At 40.8% G+C, this 19,839-nt stretch overlaps 1 protein-coding gene and 1 non-coding gene across 2 annotated transcripts; both read right to left on the reverse strand.

Annotated features, from left to right (window-relative positions):
* Positions 1 to 1,061: 1,061 nt before the first annotated feature.
* Positions 1,062 to 15,925, reverse strand: LOC145440768 (poly(A) polymerase type 3-like). Its single transcript, XM_080318512.1, has 12 exons — positions 15,853 to 15,925; positions 14,465 to 14,687; positions 10,113 to 10,304; positions 10,001 to 10,054; positions 9,662 to 9,866; positions 6,985 to 7,123; positions 6,737 to 6,926; positions 6,006 to 6,157; positions 5,838 to 5,948; positions 5,693 to 5,774; positions 1,930 to 2,126; positions 1,062 to 1,288 (listed from the first exon to the last, which is right to left on the reverse strand). The coding sequence occupies exons 2-12, from the start codon at positions 14,660 to 14,662 to the stop codon at positions 1,216 to 1,218; spliced, it is 1,593 nt and encodes a 530-aa protein (XP_080174638.1). The 5' UTR covers positions 14,663 to 14,687; positions 15,853 to 15,925; the 3' UTR covers positions 1,062 to 1,215.
* Positions 15,926 to 19,148: 3,223 nt separating this feature from the next.
* Trnas-gcu (transfer RNA serine (anticodon GCU)) lies at positions 19,149 to 19,230 on the reverse strand. Its single transcript has one exon. It is a non-coding gene; the product is annotated as a tRNA-Ser (tRNA).
* Between the last annotated feature and the right edge of the window lie 609 nt (positions 19,231 to 19,839).

A 19,839-nucleotide genomic window follows, 5' to 3' on the forward strand; every position in this document is an offset into this window, starting at 1 on the left:
CAACCAGATGAATGGAGACTGCTTATTGACAGCTCAACATGAAACCTGAACAGCGTGTTACTTCATAATAGAAATAAATATGCCTCGGTTCTAGGACAGTCGATCCCTCTCGACACAGGTCATTCTGTGGCCTACACCAAATACCACGTGTTCTATGCTCGAACAGAGCCAGGGATTAGTATCGGTTAATTTCGAGAGTTTTTGTTTGTGTTTTGCATGATTAAACGCCAGTTCTAAATACTAAAAGCTTCACATTTTTGATGGATTTTGATTTGCCGTATATTTTGCTATGAACTAGAGTCGGTTGAACTGATCAGCGTTACTACTTAAGTAGAACAATTAACGCCTAACATTTCTACTCAATTACAAGTAGAAGTAGTCATTTCTAAGACATATCAAAACTACTTCAAGTGGAGGACGAAATGAAAGGTCTGAGAATTACTAAAAGTCAGTGAATATCGAAGCATATTTGGTCGGGGGAGGGAGGTCGCATACTTTGAACAATTAGTCGGAGGTGTCTACATACGAAATCGCTAGATGTATCGCCGCATATAACGCAAAATGAGTATAATGACACCACCCATGGGTAGAATCTTCGAAAAAATATACTCAGTTACCGTGATTCAGAGGCTATTTTACACGTTTCTTATGAAAATTTAACTCATGGTAGTGTTGTAACATTATCCCTGAACTACTTTCTACTTTACAAAAACCAAATTTCAAAAGTAATTAGTTTATCCAGAATACTGTTCAGGTAGATGTTGAAGTAGTTGTAAAACATTAACACTTCAGTAAGTACTGCAAGTAGCCAAAATCTACTTGAGTACCTCGAAAAAGTAGAAATATTCAACATATATAATATCTCGAAAACGTGACGTGATGGAGCAAAATTAACGTCAGATTCGTATTCAGCACACCTGAATTAGGTATAGTTGACCCAAAGAAGTTCTGGCACAAAAAACGTGTAGACCAGTGCATTGTCAATATAGTATGCAAAATTTATTGCCACTGTTCTGTAATACAAAACTTAATTTTAAATGTTTGATTGTTCAAATAAAGACTTCAAGATTATTGCGATATTTTATTTGTTTCCAAATTGCCACATAAACCTGTCAAATAGTGAAACGGTTCAATATAGTACGATTCGCAAGGAAAAGAGCGCAACTTGATTGGATATTTCGCTTAATGTGCAGTGTCCTGTTGTTGATTTCAAGCTCACTCAGTCTTCCGAACCTTCGGTGGGATCGGTAGGGCGCAGTCATCGCGTTGGCGAGTCGTCTTTACTGAACTAGACACAGATGAGGTTCGACATGGTTACAGGTGAATTCTGCAATAGATGAACTCGGAATTCGAAATGAAACTATTAATATTGTGAAAGCGATGCATAAAAATATGGCATCAATGCGTCTGAAAGCGAATGTTTCCCTGAATATGAGCGTGAAGTCGGCATGTCGACACGCGTTGCAGCCTTCTTGGTATATGCATATATTATTGTATTGAGGTCAGGGGTAAAGGATTAGATTAGGACTAGGGTTAGGGACTTAGGGTAGGATAGGGTTGGGATGTGGAGCAGCCAAGTGCCAAATTAACCATTGCCGAATAACTGGTAACCATTCGGCTATACATCAAGCCGCTGTATTTGAAATTATAAGCAAGTGGTTTCTACCGTACCTCGCGGCACTCTATGAAGTAGATAACTAGTTTTTGGCGCCCGTTACTATGAGATCTGGAAGGCGGAGACTTAAAAAGCCATCCACTCGGTCATACCACTGTTGAGTTCAAGCCCAAATACTGATCCTGTCGACTATCACATATGTCATCATTCGAAGAGTATTTATTGCTGACGTTTTTGGTGATCACCTTCCCAAATGCTATTCAAAATTGTGATGCCCATAAGTTTTGTCATATGTTGACGGCCACTCTCATTACCTCGTTATCTCGCGGCTCCCTTGGTCGGGCGTAACGGGAACCCGGTTGATAAGCACTGGTATATGCGTTGCGAAATTTGCTTTTTCTTCTTTCATAACTTCCACCTCTTGTCCATCTGCGTACACCGCTTCGAGCTTCATGTCTTCCGTATAAAATTTATTGCTCCTGGCAAGCCCAACTGTCCTGATCTTGTAATGCTGATGTGGAATTTCCATTTTTATCGACGCATAGTTTCGAAACGCATGTACGAAGCTATTCTATTCAGTCAAGGTAAGTATAGTTGTATTTGTAACCATAATCGAGTAGACGGAAATGATCTTATGATCGATGGTGACTGTGATCCCGTCAAATCGATGTAAACCACATATGAACGCCACTTTGGGTCGGTACCTTGTATGGCAATGGCTCTTAGTATGGGTCACGACCCCTTCAGAGCCATCCTTTAGTGGACGTAAATCTTGCTGAAATTCGTGCAAACAATTTCTGCGCGCTTCGCGTGATATTCTCTGGTTGCCAATGTTTGACACGCGCAGAAACTTTCGTTACTGCATACGACTGTAGCGTGAAAATGTGCCCACCCCTGTATTACACAGGCAGGTTTGATGTCATGGAGCTATTTTTCAGACATTAGGTTTGTCCGGGAAGTTAGAAATTATCGCGGTAAAGCGGTTAAGATTGTCGCTAATCAAAATATAGTGAAATCGCTCACACGTGTGGCGACCAGGGCTGTGGAGTCGGAGTCGGAGTCGGTGGAGTCGGTGTCGAAGTTTGGCTAATTTTCGCTTGATGGAGTCGGAGTCGGAGTCGGAGTAGTGAAAACTGTAGTGGCTGGAGTCGTAGTCGGAGTCGGAGTCGTGGGGAAAATACTGACTGGAGTCGGAGCCGAAGTTTGTGAAAATGACCGTGACTTCGACTCCTACTCTTACTTCTGTATCATGAAAACAATTGCTTTCAAAGGTATCTTTGAATTTCTAATAATAACTATATTAGGATTTTTCAGTACCACCAATCACTGTTATTTGTAACGATACAGATCAGGGGCGGCCGAACCGTGCCCCGCAGGCCAAATGTAGTCCGCGAGAAGGTTTTGTGTGGCCTGCGAGGTAATTCTCGAAATTAGATATAACATCAAGTAAAATTGCAAGGCCAACCAAAATTTGATTAGCCTGACCGCGAAATTTGATGATGACTAAAGCATCATTTTCGATGCATTGGCGTACCCAGGGCCCAGCCAGATGCCACATCCATCGCAGATCTTCACATATAACCATAAAGTAGAATATTCCGTAGCAGATTTATTTGATTTGAAATTTTTCTTAGCACTTCGCATGATTTTTTGTCACATTTCTTGCATTTAGTATTGGAACCGCTCTTGGAAATTATAAATACGCGTAATTTACAGAATTGAGTCCAACTATACTCGCAATTAGGAGATAACGTGTCGTCCAACATGCGACTTCGCTTGTACGCTCGCAGCGAGATCGTCGGCGATGAAACATTTTCACAAAATGACAGAGGCATGTTCACCGAAACCGTCGATATTGCTATGTTTAAAACGCCAAATAATCCTGTCCTTGCGAAACGAGCCCATTGCTACACAGAGGCGACCTCCAATATCTGCAAGTAATATATTTACTGATCGAATTCATTCATTATCTTTCTAAAAAAATTCGTGCTTAGAGCGACCAGGGCATGACTGCGCATTGTACAGTTACACACGGAGTTTTCATGACATATTTGTTATCAATTTTAAAGCGTAGTCGTATCAGTCTTGTTTTCAATGTTACCTAATATAGGACGACTAAATAAAGGTTATTAACATTCAAGTTGCCCGCACAATGTTTCGTAAATCTCATGTGGCCTTTTGGCCGAAAAGGTTGGCCACGCCTTACATAGATAGAATTTGACAATATTTGCAAATTACAATTCAGTTTCATAGAGGAAGAAAGAAGCAATCTTTCACAAATTAATGCAATTTTTGGAATTATACCACGATATTGTGACAGAGCAAATACATTGTCTGGTTGTAAAATTGATGTAAATATAACCAAACGCTCCTTCCCACTTGACAAAATTATAAATAATTGTAGTGTAGGTTAACTGCTTGGGTCGAACAAATGATTGAGAAGGACTGCAAGTCCTAGTCCTTGAATACTTGACTAAGAGCACGTAGACTAGACATATGCTATTTGCCTACTTTCTGAATTTCGTTTATGACCAATGTCTATTAGTAGTGAGAGTGTGTGTGCTTCTAATCAGTACAGTGTGTAATGAGAAAATAAGTAAGATGCATCTCTGTATTATAGTTGCTGACTCATACACAAGAGCAACAATTCGATTGTTTCACCTACATTTCAATTATGCAGTATGGGATATATGTCGTTTTTTAATGATTCATACATATAAGGTTATTAGAGAGTCCATGTTATAAAAAACTGATAACATATGAAAAAGGAAGGATATTTAGAAAGGCAATCTTTCATGCATGGTGAATAATTCGAGCTGTGTCACAATGAAACAATTTTGCATGCCATCGTTCATCATATGTTTGCATATGTTTAATGGTTATATGATAGTAATTTAACCGTCACTGTGGCATATGATTTTCGAAGTATATTGGTAATACTGTTGGAGTCAAGGTTGGAGTCGGAGTCGGAGTCAGTAGGTTTGAAGACTCTGGAGTCGGAGTCGGAGCCAGTAGGTTTAAAGACTCTGGAGTCGGAGTCGGAGCCGGTACGCTGAAAGACTCAGGAGTCGGAGTCGGTCCATTGAAAATGTGTGGAGTCGGAGTCGGAGTTGGAGTCGGTGGTAAAATTTACCGAATCCACAGCCCTGATGGCGACCAGACCAAACTAAAATCAAATCTACTTTCGTGACACGCACACGATTTCAAATTCGCCTTTCTTCAACTGCAATGAGTATACTAATAATATAGGCTACACCGCACGCTTATAGGTTAGCTAGTATGAATGAGTAATATGGAATTGTCCAAATATGTTACGTTTGCGGAATGAGATTTATTAGTATGATTATTTCAGGTTCTTTCTCACACAGTCATCCAAAAAATGTAACTACATGTTTTGTCACCTTGTTGTACACTGTCAATCCATGTACACCAGAGTCGAGTAATTATATTATTCGAAGCTTTATTCTAAAATAACAGCCTACAGAGCTATACGGCGGAAGACAGTGCGATTTTATCCCAGGTCATCCAAAACAGTTGAACGACCTGACCAGAGATGAGCGGATTTGGAATTTCTAAGTCTCAATCTAATCCAAATACGAAACCTCAAATCCTAATCCAAATCATAATCCAGAACTTTTGTATATTCAAATTCATTTCAAATCCTAATCCGAATCTAACTTGAAATTCAGTAAAAATGCTAATTTATGCACGGGAGGAATTGGAAATTTTTCTTTCACAACCAACAGTTCTTTTGATTTGAGATAACTTAGCATAGGGCTGCACATCTCATGTTCACCGAGTGTACCAAGTGCACCGAGTGTACCATAGTGTAGTGTACCATAAGTACATTTATAACTGATCTGAATAACGTTTGTCGCCATTCACCACACGATATATCAATCTCCCAGAAAATCGGCCAATCCAATCCAAATCCGACAAAATCTCACAAATCCGTTTTTTTCAAATTATAATCCCAATCAATGCTCATCTCTGGACCTGACTCAATTCGTATACCACGATTACCTAAAGCAGAGATTGCTGATTTAATTTGTCACCATGAACCAAACTTAGTCTTACCTCCATATGCGATTTGAGTTCTTTCTCGTGAAACGTTCTTAAAGTCTCAAATCCGAGAAACCACCTCCGAACATACTTATCTCTGATAGAAAGATGTGAATTAGATATCTGTGACTTATGCAAATTAGCTAAACATGTTACATACGTTTGGCTAACCGGTGAGAAGTGTTCAGTATTTACCCGAATAAAACTTATACTATTACAAGATTCCAGAAAGTATACCAACTCCCGTATCTTGCTCTGCACCAGGCCTATCCTACAAAGAAATGAACACGGCGTTGTCGAGCACTCAGAGGTATGAATTACAGCAGACCATCTTCTAAATCGTTCATCGTCCGCGGCACCTGCTGTAACGACCACGAAATGTCGGAATTCGTCGAAAAAATTGAATTCCTCGAATAATTTCGACCAGCATGCCGTGTCATTATGCACTTCCGAGACAGCATGATAACCATCGGTAAATTCCTGGCAATGTGATGTTAAAATTCATTAAAACCTAATTTTCGATACATGTAGGGTTGTATTTGAAACAAGAGGTTTGTTTTAAAACGCTTCGTTCAAAACATGTTCTGAACAGTGTTTTGTGCAAATGCCATTAAATTATTTTTTCTAAAATGTGCAATTTTGCCATAATTGTACAATTACTTTAAAAAAAAACATGTGCTATGAGTCCTCAGACGAATGCACCAGATATAGTCAACATATATGATATGATATGGTTGGAACCCGTGAAATCGTCGTCGGATCAATAATTGTAGCAGGTTATTATATGTTGGAACGAAGAGGATGTTCTGGGGATTATGAAAAATGCTGCATAACGATGTAGGCTAATCCTGCTCATATCTAATTTTGGTCCTTTTAAGACAAGGGTCGACAACCCTTTTCATCGAAGGAGCCGTATTGGACCTATATTTTCAATTGGCAACGTCAATCCATTGTGACGCCACAATTGATTATTCGTGAAGTCATGACTGAAATAAGACAAAAATAAAATGTAATTTTTGTTTTAAATGCAGCCATAGATACATGAGTACATGAACCTGCCTTCTTTATGATTTTTAGTGACGACTTCGTCACATTGTATGTGGAATTAATGCGAGGATGAATTGGAGAGATAATGGGCATCAGGTCGTCTTCGTCTATCGGATTACGCCTGGGATCCCACGTCTGCTTGTCTAATGCCAAACTTTCAGTAAATGGTTTAAGAAGCACCGGGAATTGCCATGACCATTTCCTATAAAACAGAAGCGGTTTGATGAATCCCACAATCAACAGAACGTCATATGCCATACCATTCGGAAAAGACCTGGAAAAACGCTTTAATCAAAGTAGAGGGGAGAGCGTGAGGATGTAGCTGACAGATCTTCGCCACTAATATCGTACACGAGTCGCCTCCCAGAAATCCAAAGGATCTGCTGTATATATGTCGTCCTGATATTTCAAACGAACAAGCTTTAACAGGTGTGAGCTTTTGGTTAATGTAGTTTTTTCAAGATTTAGCAAACGTCCTATAGTAAGCACACATCCACAATTGTAAAAAAGGCGCACTGTATCACGCAGAAGCAAAGGGGATGACACATCGCATGTTTTCCATTTCCAAATTATTTATTATGTACTTTTGAATCGGTTTTTGTCAAGACAGGCGATTCTACTGTAGGCGCACGTATCTCTATTAATACATCTGGAGCGATAATTGATTGACACACGTCGTATTTCTACCATACACCATATACCTGGCATAATTTCGGCCTATTCCAACGCATCTAACATTTTGTACAGTGATCATTTCAATTTTCAGGCATTTTTACCAGACGTGTATGCAAGGCAAACCTCAGTGTTTCAGAGTTGCCCATCCCTGATATACAAGCAGAACACCTTAGTTTTTGTATTCGGCATTGGCATTGAGGGATTGCTTCTTTTTACTACTACATATTGTAACAATGACGCCATGTCCTATTGTAGAATATCCCCTCTCTTAAATTTTCACTTCTCCCAATTTTAATCGTGCCCAAGACTCGGATACAAGTCAAGCTATATGTAAGTGACGTGAGGCCTAATTGTGACTATTCGACTCTAGCAGTGAGACGCCTCGGCACTTTTTTCCAAAGTAAAAGACTATGGAAACTTGTATTGCTCAAATCCCAGCATCCAAAAACTGTAATAGCCTCTATGCACGTTAGTAGAAACGACATTTACGTGAAGTGATCAACCCGCTGCATTGTCACAAAATGCAATGAGATAGGTATCGTCGAAGCATACCAAATTCTCATTATGCAAGACATCAGTATTATGGTCGCATAAAAGATATCTATTTTAACTTGTCACAGTATCCATATACACACACATGACATCTAATTAAGTTATACTCGCTTCGACGCGAAGCTTAATACTCTATTCAGGATCGAATCACTCAGGTATAGGTACGCCTTGTCCAATGTTCCCTCTAAGCTGCGCACGTGCGCAAATGCGCAGTGCTGAAATGGTCTCTGCGCACAGAAAATCTAAGCTGAGCACAAAAAATCCGAAGTGATGTTTTTTTAGTCGTTGCGCACTGTTGTCCAATGGACCACGCAGGTGCGCAGACTCGTGTAAAATTAGAGGTAACATTGCCAGCTGGGCAAATCGTGTTATCACTGAAGTCTGAAACCGAGGTACAATTGCGGCCCGCAAAGGTAAATATTGCGCTCCGTGAAGAAATAAGAATTTCCAATCACGTGCGCCTCAAAAAAGAGATGTTTTTTAGTATGGTCTTGTACGCGTGAGCGATACTGACATCATTTCAATAAAGCATAATTTTCCGGGAATGGCGAATTAACATGGTTTGACAAAGTTGTAAATAACAATGGGCTAGCTCGAAGTTAATCTGCGGAAACTAACGAGTAGTTTTCTCCGCTTGGCATGAACGTTGCGTAAGATTTACTCACCAGGACCGTAACTGCCGCACCCCAACCCCTCAATTGGAGGGGCCGAGCTCGAAGGAGGCCCACAATTATTTCTTGAATTAACGGAAATCATGGTGTATTTTTTTGTAATTTTTGAATAAATTTTTTCGCGCCATGCGCGATTTCTAATAGTCAAATATCATGATTATTGAGTACCCTTTCCCAACAAAAAAATACGCATGATTTGTAGAAATGGGCCTTTGGGCGTCGGCCATTACCGTACCACGACGCGCCAAGACATATGAAGTTATAGGCAATGTAACATGCGACTCCGAGAAGTGCACCAGAACGATCAACAGCGAGAAAACCTTGACCGAAAAGGACTGTCCTTGTGTGGTTACCGAAAACTTCGATATATATGCATATATGTTTAATTGTCCATAGACGCCCAAATGGCTGGCGCCGAATATTTCTGTCCAGGCGATCCGAGTCCCACAACAAGACAAATGCCATGTCGAGGGACCGTTATTTGCCAGTAAAGAAATACCAATTTGAAATCGTGTACGTCTTTTAGTTTAGTACGTTTGGGCGATTTCAATATCTTTTGACATAGCAGATAGGAGGTCACGAAATAGCATCATGTAACGAAGTCATTATACCAACGGGTACGCCAGAAGATGTTTTATTATTATTTAGAGGGCCTATATTCCAACACACCTCACTCGATCAGCTTCATCGGTAAATCTGATTATGTGAGCAGAGAGAGGATAAAAATTGATAGCACTATATATGCAATTCCCGATCATATTGACCGATTCATTCATGAATTATATAAATTTTTCGCGCTTCGCGCGTTTAGGCGACACAGCCACTAAACGGGCACCTAATGCAGATGATAACTACCGGAAAAAAGCGGAAAACCAGAGAGGCCCCCAGAAGTTCGCTTTACCACCCTTTGGAGGGCCTGGTTGCGTACTGTTGTCCAAAGGCCTGCGCAGTTCGTTGGCGTATTTGCGCAGACTCGTGAAAAATTAGAGGGAACATTGGCCTAGTCTATTTTGTCTAGCCCTAGACACAAACCACACACTTTTTGCCCACGCAAGTATCGCACGGAGAGTGTTCCTAAAGTTATCCTCGTCCGGAACAAGGTGTAGAATCTCTTCGTTTGCGCGACACCAGCTCAAACTTCGTACGCTCTCCACGTCCAACCCTATCAACATATTGTCGTCTCTCAGTTCCAACGTGTCGGGAATGGTGTCTTTCGTAGGAAACTCGGCATACACAATATCAATCTAAAACAGTAGCGAGAACATGGTTAAAATGGTTGACTATACCGGATTATATTAAAAAACACGAAACAAGGTATTGTAAAGGTATTCGAACCATTCTAAACAGTTCCATAACTCCGAACAAATTAATCGCTCACCTCAACATTATCAACAGTAGCTCTTATGACAGGAACAGAAGCGTTCGGTGCAGCCTTTAAGTCACAAAAAATTAGTCACACCGTTAGGGGTGAAATTAGTAAAAACTCTCACGCTACATTCTTTCACTCCTCCTTTCTCCTTGAGCATGTTGTAGAAATCGTGGAAAAAACACAGCCTGTTAACGAGTCGAGACCCGACGAACAATACATCAATGTCCGGCTTGTTGGTGGGCAATCCAAGCCCATGCAATCCAGATGATAGGACTTTCAGGTGACATTCCTCCGGGATTTCTCTAGCCCTGCCCTAAATGTCACAAATCTATTTATTTGAGGGTTAAGGGGAGGGCAATTACTTTTGTACTTTTGTTTTAACTTTGTAGATGAAGAAAGTTTTTCCTATCGTTTCTGTGTCTCGAGATATACAACATCCGATATACCGGGAGTAGTAAACTCAAAAGTGACTGCGATTCAATTTTACAGCTTGGAATACGGCGCGCCAAAGTATTCCTATACCCAAGTCTGCATTGTCTGACCTGACAGGATGATCGTATGAGCAGAGGTCAAATGGAGCTGACCCAACAGTCCGACTTATACCACACTCGTCGTGAAAATGATTCGAATTAACCAAAGAATTAGGACAATTTCAGGTTTAATGTCTTTAATCACTTTGATAAAATATATTGTTGCGCTTGCGCGAAAATCGGTGTAATTTTTAAAATTGAGGAGATATTCGCGCTTCCATTTTGACCGCTGATCGGGACACCAGGAAACAGTTGTATTGATATCATGCGAGATGCACCGCTGGCGTGATGGTCAACATGGGTCTTGGGTCATTTCATCATACACGGTTCGAGCCTTTACCTCCAACTAAAATGGCCCTTGTCCTGTGAGTCAGATGTTAGACGAGCTACACCTATACCGTCGAATACGCTTAATTCGGACATCGGATAACCCGGACAACCGCTTTATTTGGCGAAAATGCTCGGGAACGAAACAAAAGTAATAATCATATGTAAAACGCTCATGTCGATTCGGGCAGTTCTACGTTTAATTTGGACACAGGTTCTCACTTCCTATCGTTCGGTTATGGTTGTGACACAATAAACAATACTTCGTTCGTTTTAACACATTGGTTCCCAACCTGTGGTACGCGTACCACTAGTGGTACGCGGGGGCCTTCCAGGTGGTACGCGAGTAGATTTTGAGTTGTTAGTCCAGGTGGGGTTGATTTTGAGTATTATGAAGATGTCGTCGCCATGGTAAGGTACGTCCTTTGCGAGCAAGGATTTTCCTCCCTGATGACTATCAAGTCGAAGAAACGAAACCGATTTGTTGAGCCCATGCATGACTTTCGATGCGCTGTGAGCATAGTGTCCTATATGGTGTGGACACAAGCAAATCTCACAGCTTACCGCAAATGGTCCACGTCATGCTTTCCATTTGGCAAGGCAATTTGACGGCAATTTTTGACCGACTTGCCGAGCGCGAAAATTGATAAAATTGGTATCAATCGAAGGCTACCGCGGTACTGATTGCGAAAATATCAATTTTAATTTCCTCGTGGTCCTGGAACTCCCCAAAATCTGCATCCAATGCTGCTCAGTAACGGAGTTTGGTATTATCGAGGCCGATATCTGGACCTTTCCGACTATTGATATCGGCCTATGCAGGCTGATATCGCGGCCGATATTTTATATAGAAGAAAATTCAAAAATACCGGAAATTTCGTGTTCTCAATCTCAAGAAATCGACGACGCAAAGGGCGATACGTGACGGATTTACCCTTGCAGGACGAGTTTGACAGGATGAACATGCGGAGAAATTATGCTTCCTTCGTTGCAATCCACCTCTACTGTACTGATCTGCAATTATGTATCACGTTTTGCTTTTGGGTTATCCCAAATTTAAAAGAATGTGCACAATTAAGCAATAATTCTTATTCATTTCAGTTTTCTCGTCTGTTGTTCAGCTTTCTGTGACATGTACTGTATAAGTGTCATCTTGCCTGATATATAATATTTTTTCGCGAAATGGTTATCTGCTCCTTCCGTATTAATATCGGTTTTGTGAGTGTGCCGATAATCGGTATCAACCTGCAAAAATCAATATCGGTCGACCTCTATTTCTAACGTTTCATACAAAGTCCACAATACTCGAATTTCAGAACTGTTTTCTAGGCTAAACCTACTATAGCTCTGAATGTTGTTCATGTGCATCATATCAAGTATCGGAACGTGGCGATCCATGTACATTTAATTTTACTACTCTGGAATATAGCATTGCACCTAATAATTAGGGCTGGAAGCTACTCGATTCTGAGTCGAGTTTTGATTGTAATTATTCGAGTCGACTATAGTAGGAGTTTTTTCGAGTACAGACACTATACGTTTCTTGTTTTATTGTCAGGAATAGTCGTATTGACACTTACTTCCGACCACGGGAGCTCTGAAACCTCGATTCGCTTTATTATGGCATCGAAGAGATGTAACATTGTAACGCTGACATTGTGACGAAGCACTATAGGCCGAAATATGGTTAACAAATTCCTTCGTATACTAGGGTTGCATTTGACACAACAACAATCAATTTAAAACAAACCAGTCTAAAACATGCCCCTTGTTTTTTTTTTACCATGACGTATCTAATGTTTAATTGCAACGTAACAGTGGATTGACACCGACAATTCTAAATATAGGGTAAATATGGCTCTTTTGACGAAAAAGGCTACCGACCACTGTCAGAAACGGATAAAAAGTATCTATAACCAGGATTACATCATTATGCAGCATTTTCACGGTGGGCGATCATCATCACCAGAACACCCATTCCGTACCAGTGTTGGGATCAAGTCACTACCTTCGTGTCACGAGTCATTTCGAGTCATTGCACCTTTTGACTCGAGTCAAGTCGAGTCAATCGATTTTCAAAGGTGACTCGAGTCAAGTCAAGTCACTCGATTTTTGGAGGTGACTCGAGTCAAGTCGAGTTAAGTCAAGTCTAGTCACGAGTCAAGTCACAATTCAAGTCCAGTTGCCTTTTCGAAGTATGAGGCATGATTAGGTCATTGCATTTTGCTAGCTGTCTTGAATACAGATTGAGTGGTCATTGATTATGAACCTATGAACTAATATAGAGTAAAATGTGCACGCAAGAAGGCGTTGTATCGCTCACATATACGTAGAACTGCTAAACTATGTAAGTAATTGCATAGCCTGACAAAATAGGGAATAGAGAAACGAATTGATAAGATGCAATACATTACCTATTTACAAATTGATATGATACAATTAGAGCCTGCGCCAATGGTTGAGTTCAATTTCAATAAAACAAGAGGTTTTGTTAAGGTAAGAACATGGAACAGAAATATACAAAATTTGCTATTAATTTACTTTACTATACTAGTTTACGACAACGTAAGCTGTAAGCTTCGATCACTTCGTTTGCGGTCAAGTTATTTGTGAGAGAGCAATGGAGGCTCAGTAAACCGCACGATCGTTGAATTAATTGGTCGCTCCCACGGCTTGCATCAGCGTTTCGCGAACAATCCGAACATATACAAGATAGAGTGATTTTTATCGACACCGATTACTTGATGACTTGAAATATACTCGTGAATTTTGCTCCGAGTCACGAGTCAATCCACACTTCTGATACGTCGAGTCAAGTCAAGTCAAGTCATTTTAGCAAAGTGACTCGAGTCTAGTCAAGTCATACGAAAATGGTGACTCGAGTCATCCCAACACTGTTCCGTACCAATGATCAATATCTTCGTCTGCTATAACTGTTACAACTGTTAACCGACGACGATTTCCAGCGTTTCAACCATTCTATATTGTATATGTCGACTATAGCGTGCGCAAACTGTCCACAAGCTACTTACACTACGTGTTTTACGAAGGAATTTACACAATTATGGCATAATTATAGAACATTGAAAAAAAAAAGAACAATTTTTAAAGGCATTTTTTAAAACATCATTTGTTTAAATATAAACCTAACTATATATATTACTCCATAAACAACCGAGTAGTCGACTGGATTCAAAACATGAATCGGAACCGAATCGCTTTGACAGGTCCACTTCTGGCCAACGAAGTCTTAGTTAGCCATGGTCTACACAATTACACAAAAACCTAGTGCCCCGTTCTAGCCTTTATAATTGATGACAACTATGTGTCTGTTTGACACCTGAAATACTCCATCCCGTCACAGTATATATATATATGTAAAAATACTATTTCACAGGCTTTAAGCTGCTCAAACCGCATTGACATCCTTAAAATTATGAAATCAGTAAAACACACGTTTCTAAATTTTGGTTTTCCTGATGCTGGGACGACGCATCTTTCTGCAAAGTTGAAATATGTCGCACCGCGGCATATACTCATGATAATAAAAATAATCTGATTTTGAGTTAGTTACTCTTGCCTGCTTGATTCTCCGAAAAATATTCAACGAACGAACCATTTCTGAGGATATTTTCTCCACGAAATCTTTCGCCAGCTGATCCAATTTTTTCAGAACCGCTGCTTTCAAATCCCTCGTCTTCTCCGAGTCACAAACCCCTATGGACCGCACTTCTTCCATAAGTTTTTCGGTCAGCTCCACATCCAACGGCGTGGGCATTATTAAACTGATCGGCTCGAATCCAGTGTATGCCATTATATTGCTGTATGAAATTTTTTTCCTATGAAAAAAATGCGATCAAATTGAAATCAATTCGGCGATCCCGCGTATACTACATGTTCATTGCCCAAACTAGAATTCTCAAAGCAAACCGAATGTGCTGCACTTGTGTTTTACCTTGTCGACATGTAACAAAACAGCAAGTGTTTTTGCGAGCGCACAAATATGAACTGCTCACCCCAGTAAAATATTACGCTTTCGAAGAATTACAAGTGATAAAAGTTCAATGGAGCTTTGATATCCCCAATATACCGCTCTCGGTCAGTGGGTATGAAAAGTGCCCACCAGCATGTTATGAAACCTGCAGTCGATCACTACACGGTATATAAGTCGTTCGTTCAACATCGTGTCTGTGATAATCTTCAGGTGCCGCAATAAACTCGCACTTCAAAATGGATGCGAAATGACCTATTTATAAACCAGCACAGCTGTCGTTCTTTTTGCATCATTACATGCATGATTTTGCGAAATGGGATGAGCCCCTCCTTGAGCATCATTTGCGTTCTGACTACTAATTCATCATTCGTCTTTACATAAGGATCAAGGGTCGAGTAACTAACTTTATCCCGGTTATATCCTACTCCTATGAACTTTGTACGAGCGCGCACTTATGACTGAGCTCTTCGCGCCTTTAACTACAACAATACCACTTCAGATGCTGTTCCTCGTATTTTAGTAATTAACAATCTTATAAGTGGCTGCCCTAGAGAAAATTCTCTTGCGCTAATATACTTATAGTGGGACTAACGAAATTCTTGCAGACTCGAGCAATTCAAGGTAAATTGGCATGAATACCGAGGCGTGAGGGTCTCAAGGGACAACGAAGTCGCCTGATGCCTGTTAGGCCACGGTCACAATAACACCCTATGATATAGTATTTTGCGCTGGGGACGAATTTAACAATTGCGTCAAGTAGAATGTACTGAAAACCGAAAGTTCCGTAGCAAAAGTGGATGTTTCTTCGTCAATTAGATTTTGAAGTTCGGTCACACACTGACAACGCATGGTGGGCCTGTCACATATAAGATAACGAGCGGTTAGACATAATTGTGCAAGGCAATGCGTCGGTCTTGTTAATTTAATTATTAGAATCATACACATAACGCGCGCGCAATACTTCGAAACATACAAAAGAATATACAATATGCATGGGCAAAAAGCCCTACCTCGCTAGCCCCAAATCATATATCCTTCTGAGCCCACAATATTTACAACCTCCGCTAGGAAGCCTTTGAACAACATGAATAGGGCTCAAATAAGGAACTTAGACCAGAATAAATAATGGATTGCGTCATATCGCTACTAACGTTCTTCAGGGTGATTTGTATTCAATAGGATTCCTTTGTAGCGAATTCTCAATGACAACATCGCGTGGCTGTGGATTCGATATGAAGGCGACAAAGACTTTTGATATCGCTGGTATTTATTTACAATTTATGCCCAATCACTGATGGTGTTTTAGCTCTCGGTTGGTATTCCCACGGCGACATCAATGGATCCATGTAACACAACGTTTCACCATAGTGTCCTATATTGTGTGGACACGAGCAAATCTCACGGCTCAGTGAAATTGGTCTACGTCACACTTTCTATTTGGTCAATGGCAATTTGACGTTAATTTTTGACCGGCTTGCCGAGTTAAGGTGGACAATGCGTCATGTAAGCACTGAACCGTCTACGAAACAGAGATACGTTGCTATTAGATCAGTGGTTCTCAACCGGGGGTCCGCGAAGCATTTTCAGTGGGTGCGCGAAGCTTCAATATAGTTGATAACCGAATTTGTATTTTTTTTTAATTCGGAAAATCACGAGGAAGTTTCGCTTCATTACTAGTAAAACTCCAGAGCTCACAACAACCGAATGGCTTGACGTTTATATGTTCACTAAACAAATTGTTTGTCTATTTTGGTGCAATATTTGTTGCGAACATACCCAAATGTGTCAACGGAAGCGTTACGCGTTACTATTACATTCGCCACCACCTATATTTGTGGAAATGGATTTTCGGCACTCGTTCATATCAAATCGAAGGCGCGGATTTTCAAGACTCGACCACGTACATGTATTTCAAGAAAAGCAGTTGAAGAATTCGCTTTGAAATGATAGAAGTCAACCCAATTTCTACATGAATAGTATGATCTTATTTTCAAGAAAAGTCATTTTGTTGCTGTTTATCACTAAGCCTACAGTTATTATTTGCACAAGACATATGACGATTGCGCGATAATAAAGCTAATTTTGAACTAAAACTTCGTGAGGGTCCGCGGGGGCCCGCCACGGTCCGAAAGGGGTCCGCGAAGACAAAAAAGGTTGAGAACCACTGCATTAGATTATTTTACTGCCAGTACACAAACGTAAGCTGTCATCATTTCGTTTTCAGTCAATTTATGTGTGATGTAACAAGGGGGGTCAGTGAAAGGTACAATCAGTGAATGACTGGTTGCTCTCACAAATCATGAATCGAGTCATCCCAACCCTGCTAGTCCTTTTGCTCTTGGCTTGGTCGGATAGAAACAAAACAGGGGCTTATATTTCACAAGTAACATTGTATAGGAATGATAAAAGTATATCAATTCTCTTCCGTAAAATATCTCTCATCACCATTCCAACATTTGTATTTAGGCCTATATATCCGAATTCGTAAATACTGGATATATATAGTCATGGGGAATATAATCCACAAAAGTCCGCTACATCATGACACATCGACTAAAAATACTGTTTCCGATTCTCCATTCAAGTTCATCATTTCAACACTCGCGCCTGAAAAGAGAGTCCCTGCCTAGTGATAGGCGAAATGCCACGTTCCAAGCAGCACGTAAATCTAAGAAACTTGCGTTGCAGTCCGCTTATCATTCTTACCGAGCGTGTTGTAAGACCTTTCAAATGCAACTACAGGTTCGCGGTACGTTATAGCTATTTCTGAGACGGTAGATTTTGTAAACATCGCGCGATACGAAATGATAAAGTTTTATATGCGCACAGAGAGGTACAATGGTCATAATATTCTCAGACAATATTGACTCTCCGATCTCATACTCCAGAAGAGTCGATATAGTCTCCGGCTAATAACCGAGGACCCACAGATCTAGCGTGATAAGTTCGTTTTAATATTACCATAGTGTGCTTTCCATACTGCTGAAAAGAACATTGTGCTATTCAATTTCTTCGTCACCGCGTCTAGTGCGAAAATTTGCTATACTGAGCCTTCGGCAATTGTTTTTATCTATATTTGACATATTTTTCAATAATATCATTCTTATACTGTGATTCTAGAACAGTGATGGGCAAATATTTTCCTCCGTGGGCCGAATGAGAAGCAGAATATACGTTGGCGGGCTGAGTCAAAAAATTTAGCAGTATTCTCAAGCGTACTAATTTTGATTCTATATTGAAAGCAGTGAATTACGCTGATAGCTAATAAATGCTGCACAGTGAATGTGATGATATTAGGGATTGAGAAAGTGACGGTTAATTACCAAAAATAATATTTATTTGTCGTCATATTTCGAAACATTGTTACACATCATACATATTGAACTGTCTTTAAACTCCCATGCGCGTTTTTCTAGCAAGACATTAAAATTACTTTGGGATGCTGCAAAGCTTATTGCATTGGTCGCTGCCTGACGAGCAGTGTGCGGCTTGGCGAAATTGTCCTGTTGTTGAACTAAGCTTCTAGTTCTTCTGTAATTCGCTCTCCCTTAACCAAGTGCATGTCTTCGTGTGTTTGTCATAAGACCGACTTAAATTATACACCTGAAACATGACGACCTGCTCGGCACTAACTACTAAAAAGACGGGTTTACCCCTGACTTCAGTATTGGATGATTAACGTAACATCTGGGTCGATCGTTATACATATCTTGCATTCACAGACATAAAGTGATGTGACAATATAATGATCGGTGAAACACGGGCGTCAGCACGATAGCGGAATACATCGCGGTTCCGATTACGATACCTTTCTCTCGTATCGGCATGCCGAAAAATAGACGGTGCCAAACTGTTAATGAAAAGGCTCGAAAGTGACCGAATTTTCGAATCAGTTCAGCTTATGGATTTAGTCCACGTAGTAACATTAAAAAGTAGGTTTTACGTTTTGAATTCCTAGCAACTTTTCGCGGGCCGCTCAAAATAGCTCCGCGGCCGCACTTTGGCCATGTCTGATTTAGATTATATTTCTGCATTTGTACTTTGAAAAAGCTACAGAAGTGAGCCAGAACCGAACGCTTGTTTTTAGTATGCCCGATGTGACGTTAGCGACACCACATTCTAACCATCGATGTCACCTCCAGCTGCCATAGTTTATTGCTTCACCGTCACCGGCAAAACGGTGTCTGTATTTCTCAGGTTCATCGGCATAGAATGCAATACTTGGCAAAATTGGAGACGCCGGGGATTGAACCCGGGACCTCACACATGTGACGCGTGCGCTCTACCACTTAGCCACTTCCCCGAGCGACGAGGATGGGATTCGAACCCATGCGTGCTGAGCACAATGGATTAGCAGTCCATCGCCTTAACCACTCGGCCACCTCGTCGACGTGTTCACTCTTCCGGATATTAAAACCGAGTATGGTGGTCTAAATCAGTGGTTCTCAACCCTGAGTCGGACCGGTGGACTTTCGAAAATTGAAATTAACCTGGAGGGTAAAGTATGCCACCTTTTTCTTGTAAGTATGATGCTGGAGAGTGACATTTTGAGGGTTTTGATGGTAATTTATTTGGTTCAAGGTGGCATCTATGTGATTTAACGGTACTTACGGTAGACGAGACGAGGTTACGGTAGACGAGGTAAAATTCCTTTGCACAGAGAAACGTGCTACCCCCCCCCCCCCCTCCCGAGTCGTTCACAGTCTCCCGTGCCGACGGCCGTGGATTTAACCGACCACGCTAACTAGAATATTACTATTCCCTTCGACAATATCGAGAGAAGAAGCATTTCGGAGTCTACCTTGCTCATTCCCCACTACTGCGTAGTCTACTCTGGCTACTACTGATACAATGCGGCGCACGAAAACACTTGACATAAGCTATACCTAGCCATCCATAAATTCAGGACTGAAAAAGCACTTCGTCAGCCCACCCCCAAAAACACGTTGGTCTTGGGCCCCCACATGGTGCTAAACCAAACTTCTGGGGGGGGGAGT

This window comes from Botryllus schlosseri, chromosome 6 (assembly GCF_051294905.1).
Source record: "Botryllus schlosseri isolate E-star chromosome 6, Bs_hap1, whole genome shotgun sequence".
Classification (NCBI taxonomy): Eukaryota; Metazoa; Chordata; class Ascidiacea; order Stolidobranchia; family Styelidae; genus Botryllus; species Botryllus schlosseri.

Bases quoted from the DNA above. Each gene is read 5' to 3' on its own strand.
- LOC145440768 (XM_080318512.1), bottom strand. From the start codon at position 14,662: ATGGCATACACTGGATTCGAGCCGATCAGTTTAATAATGCCCACGCCG. The intron at 10,055-10,112 runs GTGAGAGTTTTT...TGTGACTTAAAG, and splicing joins GAGGAGTGAAAGAATGTAGC to GCTGCACCGAACGCTTCTGT. The intron at 9,867-10,000 runs GTGAGCGATTAA...CTACTGTTTTAG, and splicing joins CTACTGTTGATAATGTTGAG to ATTGATATTGTGTATGCCGA.